The sequence below is a fragment of the Primulina huaijiensis genome, chromosome 7, assembly GCF_012295235.1.
Source record: "Primulina huaijiensis isolate GDHJ02 chromosome 7, ASM1229523v2, whole genome shotgun sequence".
Classification (NCBI taxonomy): Eukaryota; Viridiplantae; Streptophyta; class Magnoliopsida; order Lamiales; family Gesneriaceae; genus Primulina; species Primulina huaijiensis.
The window spans coordinates 6519615-6528101 of record NC_133312.1 but is presented as its reverse complement, the minus strand read 5'-3'; the positions used below and the strand labels follow the sequence as shown (position 1 = coordinate 6528101).

The following is an 8487-nucleotide window of genomic DNA, read 5'->3' as shown; positions in this document are numbered from 1 at the left end:
AACTTCAAATCTTTTATCTATAATTGTATATATTCCATTTTCCAATTTTATGATTTTAAATATACCATAATCTTGAAAAATAATTCAGCTACACTCATATTTTGGATTTAATTAGGTATTTAACAGTTCTTTTTGATGAGTAGTTCTCTTGTGATACGGTCTCACGAATCTTTATCTGTGAGACGGGTCAACCCTACCGATATTCATAATAAAAAGTAATATTCTTAGCATAAAAAGTAATATTCTTTCATGGATGATGCAAATAAGAGATCCGTCTCACAAAATACGATCCGTGAGACCGTCTCACATAAGTTTTTGGCATCTTTGATCCATGAACTAATCAATTCATTAGGAAACTGAAATTCTTTTTCTTCACACAACATATTATTATGTTATATCACTGTTGCTAACCTAGATAATATTATCCCCTTCTCTCTTTCTCTCTTCTCCTTACAATTTCACTGCCTTTTTCTCTTGTTTCTGTACCTTGTCTTCAAGCTGAAGCAAAGCCGAGTCCTTTGATTCCACAAATTTATTGATTCATAGCTCTGGATTTGTTTTCTTGTTCAAATCTAGCTCACCACTATATAAATTACCTTGAATCTTTAGGCTTTTCTCAACTGCAATTCAATCGTTGATCTTCGTCGATCCAGCTAATATGTCACAGGAAACTATCTCCGAACGTGTTTGTTACGTTCAGTGCAACTTCTGCAACACCATTCTAGCGGTATAATTGTATTACTCAATTGATCTTTCATATTTTGAAGATTTTCGAGATCATAGCTAGTTAACTAGGGCATATGTGATCGCGATAAAGTGTTTAAATTTTTTTTAACTGTTTTTTCATTAAATTTTTGCTTAACCCATCGATCTGTATATGATAATCTAGAGCTAGCAAACGAAAAGTACTACATCACCGGAGATTAAGAATCGTGGCCGGTTTGGTATAATTTTTTTGTTTGGGTGATAAAAATTTTCAAGAATCTGCAAGATAAAGTTGAAGTACTTCATATTTTGGACAGAAAGACTACTGGAAATTTACAATAATATGATATGTCGAATTGAAGATTTAGTTGTGATTAAAATGAGTAAAACCCTAATGATCTCTTCTCTTTTTAGGGCTCCCCATTAAATATTTTTGTGTCCAATCTGAAATTAATTTTTTTTTTTACCCGAANTATAACTGAATCATTACACACATATTTGTGTGTCAGTGAGTGAAAAATGGATGCATTATATGTCTGAATTATGCTGTGAGATCTCACTTTGATTTAACCCAAAGAATTCTCTCCCAGATCTGCCAGAAGAAACTCATATCGCATAGAAAAGTGATTCCTTTTCTTTTTTTCCCGATTTTTTTAAACAAACCGACTCATGTTTTCCAACATTTGTTCTCAAGTGAGAAGTTTCATTAATGGATATTATTTACGCACACAACTTTCATTTTTAGTTCCTCGGATAATTGAGTGCTTTCATTGGAAATTCGAGTACTTTTTTTCCGCTGTTTGTTCTGAAAAATCCATCCAGTTACTGTATCATCATTATTCACGTTCCAGTAACAAAATTAATTTTGAGTTTTTATTGAAAATTAAAAAAAAAAAAAAAAGAAATTTCATGATCAATCAAGTTTCTTGACCATAGTGCTTGACGAATTCCGTTCCAGTCACGTCGTTTTCTTCTNAAAAAAAAAAAAAAAAAAAAAAAAAAAAAAAAAAAAAAACTGATTAATCAATTAAGCAGTGATGCATGGTGGTGTCAGAGACCTGTTACAAAAAGTCAGTAGCACTGAAACGAAAGAGAGATTTGAGGGCTTCTTTTCACACAGTTGGGAGATCATCCTCTTTGGTTTTCCTGCCCGTATTCTCAGCCATATTAGTCTCCAGTAAAACGAAACAAAACAAAACAAGATTCAAATATTTACCCTCTGTTAAAGAAATTAAACTCATGTCAAATCCACATGCATTTGATTCAATCGAAACCCATTATATTCCAATTAATCCCTCTCAAGAATTATATCGTTTTCAGGTGAGCGTCCCGTTCAGCATGTTCACCGTTGCGACGGTGAGATGCGGGCATTGCGCAAATTTGCTGTCTGTTAATATGGGGGGAGCTTCGCTTCATCAGTCTCATGTTCATATGATTCAAGATTTCCAGGTTTTCTTCTTCTTCTCCTCTCTCTCTCTCTCTCTCTTTTTTTTTGCAACAAATTAATTCACTTCACTGTTTCAGATTCTTCTGTCATCTACAGTGTTTTCTTGTTACCATAAACTGTTCGAATCAAACAAGACTGGAATTAATTAACGTTGCTGTGTGTGTTTCAGTGTCCGAAACAACCGTTTTTGTTATCTGATCTTCCATGTGTTTTTCCTCAAATTTTTTAAGGTTTTTGATCAAAATTAAAATGTGCTTCAAATCAATTTTAAAATTAAACGATTTTCTAATAATAATTACAATGAATTTTAAATAATATCATTTTTTATTAGATGTTCGAAGTAAAATTTGGGAGAAAAAAAAGCAAACAAACAAACAAAAAATCATAAATGAAGAATATTGTTTGACCGAGAGTATCTATTAAATTAACCCAACTTTCTTGTACATCCTATTAAATAGAGTAGCTCATACGTTCGTAAAAACGACTCTTCAACAAGTTTGTTTTGATATTTATGATGTACTGCCTCTTTCTATTAGCACTATAATTATGAACGACTGTAATGCTCAAGTTGAAGTTGAATAAATTATGATTGATCGTTTTTCAAAAAAAAAAAAAACTCATTCGCTCGATTTAAGTTGATGTGGCATGAATAATATTCTATCCGTACATATTCTCTTTCTTATTTGTTCATACATTTTTCTGTTAATTAGAGAAAAATTTAAAAAAATATTCATCTTATTATGTTTTTGGGTTTAGTCACGTATATCGTCAAAATTTAGTTTTAGTCAAATAAATTAATGTTCGATTTTAGTTTTTTTCATTGCAGTGCTAAGATAGCGTCATGTTAGCTCACATGAAAAAAAATGGAAAAGATGACCAACTTATTGTACTAAACAACATTTTGACAAATTATAGGATAAAAAACGAAAACATGCCAACTTATATGACGAGTTTAATAATATTCCCAGTTAATTATATTTAAATTACATAGATAACGATATATAAAAAAAATATTAAATAGAATTGTGTGTGCTAATTACATCTCATAACTTGTTGAAACCAGCTTCAGAAACAACACTTTATGAATGAAACTGCTCTTAAAGACAACGGCTCATCTTCAAAGTGGAACAAAACCGGATCATTTCCGACTGAGTATGAACAACCTAAGATGGCTCCGATTCGACGTAAGTTGGTTATGTTCTTCATTTCCCAACCCCAAAACTGGATCTGCTTATCGTCTTGATCAATTTCTTTCTCACTCTTATCTATGGATGGAAAATAAGGGTGACTGTTTGATGAAACACTCAGTAATCAATTTTTTATACTTAGTCTTCCTAGAGATAACATAATTGGTTCACCCATCAAATAAGAGTCTGAAAATTAGAACAATGGTTTTTCAACTTAGCAGGGTTAGAACATCGACCATCACCCAACCACATCAAACTCAAAACAAAATTCGGAATTTTCTTTCCACTTAGATTTCAAATGTTAGCATTGCTTCTTGATCTTAAACTTGCCTCAACATTTCAGAATGTATATTTCAAAATATTCACATATATATATGATCAACTTAAAACGCATGATACGATTAAAACAGTAACTTTAAATAATATCAGTAGTTTTGAATTTGTTTGGAGTGCGAGAATTCCTTCAGCTCCACCCAGCTTGCTGCCACCAGCTAAAATTTCCAAGATTTTTGATCAGTGTGTCTTCCCATGAATTTCAGATCGTATTTACAATGGTGAAAAATCTTGAGAGTTACATCCCCAATATTTGCCATAAACCTCCATGAAAACCTATTATATATCAGTCATTATCACTCTTTAATTACTTGGTTGTTACACTCAATTACTTGACAATTAGAAGCTGATGGAGGTGCATCCAGGCCAGTTTGTATAGGTTTGACCGAATCTTCAAACAAATAATAATCAATATACACAGCTAGCCAATGGCCCTAATAATTATGGGAAGGAATAAAAAAGAGGAGATAGTGTTTCCTCCCTTTTAAATTGGAAATATAGCTTGATTCAACACAAAAACTCTCGTCATAGTATACGACAAATCTCTTATATGAGTTATTCATAAAAAAATTATTTTTCATGCCAAATATCTTATTTTTTATTGTAAATACAGACAGAATTAAACCGACTAAAAAAATCCGTAAAACTTTCTCAGAAAAGACCTACTCTCAATTAACAGTTGTCCATAATCTTAAATTGACAACTTTGTCATCAAGATTTGTTTTGTGAGAAAAGTGCTAAAAAAAGAGCACCTGACTTTTTTTGCTTCATTTATGACCTGCTACGATGGCGACTTTACATTCTTGTACAACTCATTTTTTTATTAAAAATTATAAAGAAATCAATAAGAAAACGTCTTTATTCATAAATGATAATTAAACATGTTAGTCGTTTTTTAATATATTCGAAAGAAACATTAATCATTTTATTTTTATATATATTATTTTTTTACTAAATAGTTTGATTTACGTTAATTTTTTCGGTTAAAAGTATATCATACTTGTTTTTTTTTAATATGAAAAATCTAATAATTTAAGTTGTGGATATTTCTTTTACATTCAAATTGTAGGCTAGTAATTGTTTTAAATCTATTATCTGCATCATATATGATAGAATTTGAGACGCGGATATTAAAGGCTTCACTAGTTACTTAATTTATTAAAAAATTAAAACTCAAAAAACTATTAAAATATCAAGTTAAATAAAAATACTAACAATATTGTGTAACATAATGCTCTCGGATTGTCCGAGTTAATGAAATAAGTTAACATTTAAATAATAATCAGAAGTTCGATTCTCTTTACGAACACATTTTCGAACGAGCTTATCACACAGGACTTGCCTAATGTATTTTATCTGTTTAATATGGTTTACATGATATTGCATTAGTCTGATGTTTTACCAATGTACACCGAAATGTAGCGACCGGAGGTACTCGTGTTATAAAAAATAATTATTATTGTTATTATTATTATTATTAATAGTAAATATGGGTTCTATTTTCTGCCGTTTTAGTTTTAAATTAATGTTGGCTGTGAAAATAATTAATTTCATCAAAAAGTTTTAAGAACATTCGATAATTCATATTTCACATACATGGTCGTTTCGATATTGTTATAATTTCATTTTTTTGTTATTTATTATAGCAGTTATGATAATAGAAAATATTTATTAATTTTCTTAATTAATTTCTACGGTCGTGATTTCTCCACAGCCCCAGAGAAAAGACAACGCGTTCCTTCGGCGTATAATCGCTTCATAAAGTAAGTTCTAATTAAGCAGGATCATTAATGTTTAACAAATAATTTTTATAAATTATTTGTAAATTTCCCATTTCCTCAAATTTCAATTAAAATAATTAAACTCTACCTTTTTATAATATAGTTTCCCTTCAATGTTATTAATAAAAATTATAATTGTATATTTCATGATATTTATAGAGAGGAGATTCAGAGGATAAAAGCTAGCAATCCTGAGATCAGCCATCGCGAAGCTTTTAGCACAGCTGCGAAAAATGTAAGTAATATTTTATCTAATCTTTNACTGCCATGTCTCGATTTTTGCCAAGGGACAGGTATAAAATCTAACCTTTACAGCTTTATTTATTTTCTTAGTTTCATGTGTTGTCCGGTGCGCAAACATCAACATAAGCAGCGGACAAATTAATTTGTTTATTTATTTATTAATTATTAATTATTAATATTTGCAGTGGGCACATTTTCCTCGCATTCATTTTGGACTGAAGCTGGAGAGCAACACACAAGCAAAGCTGGACCATGCAGGAGAAACTCAAAAATCTCTTGGTCTCTACTAAGATTTTTAAACATTGGAAAATAATGGGAAAATCTAGCAATGTTTTTAAATTTCTTCCAAAAATTTCAAAATCTGTGGCATTAAATGATTAAGAAATCTGGTTTTCCATGATGCAAATCGGTGTGATTTTGTCGATAAAGACAACAATTTTCGCTGATTTTTTTTTCTGTAAATTAACTTTTGACCCTTATTTATTAACTAAACTGTTTTAAAAATCAACTGATTATTTTCACTTGTTTAAAAATAAAAAAAAGGACTTATAAAAATGCCACGTACATTTCTTGAAATTCTGGGGTTTCATTTAAAAAGGTGCATAGGTCACACTTAAAAAAATATAAGTAATATTTTCTAATATTGTTGAAGAAATTTCAGAAGTGAGTTATGGTTGTTGCCCTTCTGATTTGGCATGAATCCCTTCTTTGAGTATATATATATATATATATATATATATATATATATAGACGTGTTTATTGTACAATTAATGGTACCACGATTACAGAATTTTAGAGTGAAATAAATGTTGGTTGTTTTTTGGAATTTCAAGCATGTTAGATTATTGTATTGATGTCCGTTTAATGATTTATTTATAGTCAACATATTTCTTTAAATTAAATATGAGATACGTCTCGTATTTAAGAGGAAGTAAATAAAAATTAATATCTTGATTAAGATTATGAATATCTTGATATTTGATTTACCATATCATAGATAAATATCATCAAAAATTTCCACATTTAGAGTTTATATGTGATGGTCAGAAAACATTTATAAATATCGACTTACAAAGTCTATTAGGATCAATGAAGATGTTTAGAGAGTGGTGAATCACTAGGGGTGGGCAACGGTCGGTTAGATCTGATTTTACTCTACAACGGTGCGGTTTTTCAGTTTTCAGTTTTGAATATCTCTAGTCCAAAACCAAACAATTTTATTACTGTTCGGTTCGATACTTTTGTAATACGGTTCGGTTTATACGGCCGGTTATATATATATATATATATATTATATATATATAAATTAGGTTGTGTACAAACATGTCATACAAAATATAATAACAATATATAACTAATTAACCATGTAAACATGGAAAATACATGAATCCAACGGAATATTCAGTAATAGGAATGATAACAAGGTGTTAATTAGCTCGAATGGAACACCAATCATCTTAACGAAAAAATTAAAGAAATATATACATAAAAGAAAAGAAAACGTCGACTGGTAAGTGGTGAGAAAGAAGAAAAGTCGACTGGTGAGTGGTGAGAAAGAAGAAAAAACGATCGGATTGAAAATTGAAGGTTAATGATACTAAGTTCATAAATCCTAATAGCCCATTATACATAAAAAAAAATTTATACTTAACAATAATATGACCCATTATACCTAAAAATCCTATAATTAACAATAATATGGTCGGTTCGGTTATTCGGTTTTTTTGGGGATTAAAACCGAAAAACGAACCGAAAAACCGAATTTCATAAATTTTAAACCCGTAACCGATCGAAAAACCGATAAAACCGAACCATTTAAACCGATTTATTTGGTTCGGTCGGTTTTCGATTTTTCGGGTTTTATGCCCACCCCTATGAATCACCTCACAAATTTTTCTTTTCTTGTTAATCCTTAGTAGCAGTGATCTCAACTGGTATTAGTAGCTGAAATCAAATCTCAATCTTCAAAGTTAAGTAAACAACTGAAAAGATAGTGGGGAAAGAGTCCAGCTGAACTTTATGAACCAATGTGAAATTCAGTAAACCACGAGCAGTAGATCGACGAAGTAAAATGCAATTAAAAGTAAATCACACGGTAATTGTTTATGAAAGTTCGAAGGATAAAATCTTCCACGTCTCCCTATATTATGCTTCCAGAAGGTTTTTCTAAAAGACTTTGGCTTTACAACTCTTGTAAACACTCACTTCGGTGGGACTTATACTATGCTTACTGAAACTCTTAGCAACAACTTTTCTTCAAAAAACAAGATTCTGAAAAGAAAAACTCATCTTTTCAATTACAAAACTCAAACAAAAATACAATATAATCTTGAAAAAATTGTGAGTAAGGTTCAACACATATGATATCTGAAATAGATCTGATATGTCTTTATGTGTATACTTGAGATAACATTTTACAGATTATTTTCAACATTCAAATTTGAACGACTATAATTCAGTCGTACCAAAACCGTAACATAAATAATATTGAATGTCACGTGTCATTCGTCGTGTTTAAAAAATGGTAAAAAAAAAAAAATTCCTTCAACATTGACATTCAACACCCGAAATATGTTTGTTTGTATTATCTGAACATTTAGATTTGTCAATAAAATGCCTTAAATAGTTAAGGAAACAAATCCGATGTAATACAATCGTTAGTTGTGAGGTGTCGTGCTCCTGATTAAAATTTAATTATCAAGCAACCATGATTTATTAACATAAACAGCAAAAAAAATTTCCATTTGGAACACAATAACATTTATATACTCGAAAATAGAATCCAATAAAT

General features: G+C 30.1%; 1 protein-coding gene across 1 annotated transcript; it reads left to right on the top strand.

Moving 5' to 3' along the window:
- The first annotated feature begins 383 nt into the window (after nt 1-383).
- Nucleotides 384-6158, top strand: LOC140980255 (putative axial regulator YABBY 2). The gene is made up of 6 exons (XM_073445982.1): nt 384-727; nt 2026-2154; nt 3216-3336; nt 5387-5435; nt 5613-5688; nt 5882-6158. Exons 1-6 carry the CDS (start codon nt 659-661, stop codon nt 5984-5986), a joined length of 549 nt encoding a protein of 182 aa, XP_073302083.1. The 5' UTR covers nt 384-658; the 3' UTR covers nt 5987-6158.
- Nucleotides 6159-8487: the final 2329 nt, after the last annotated feature.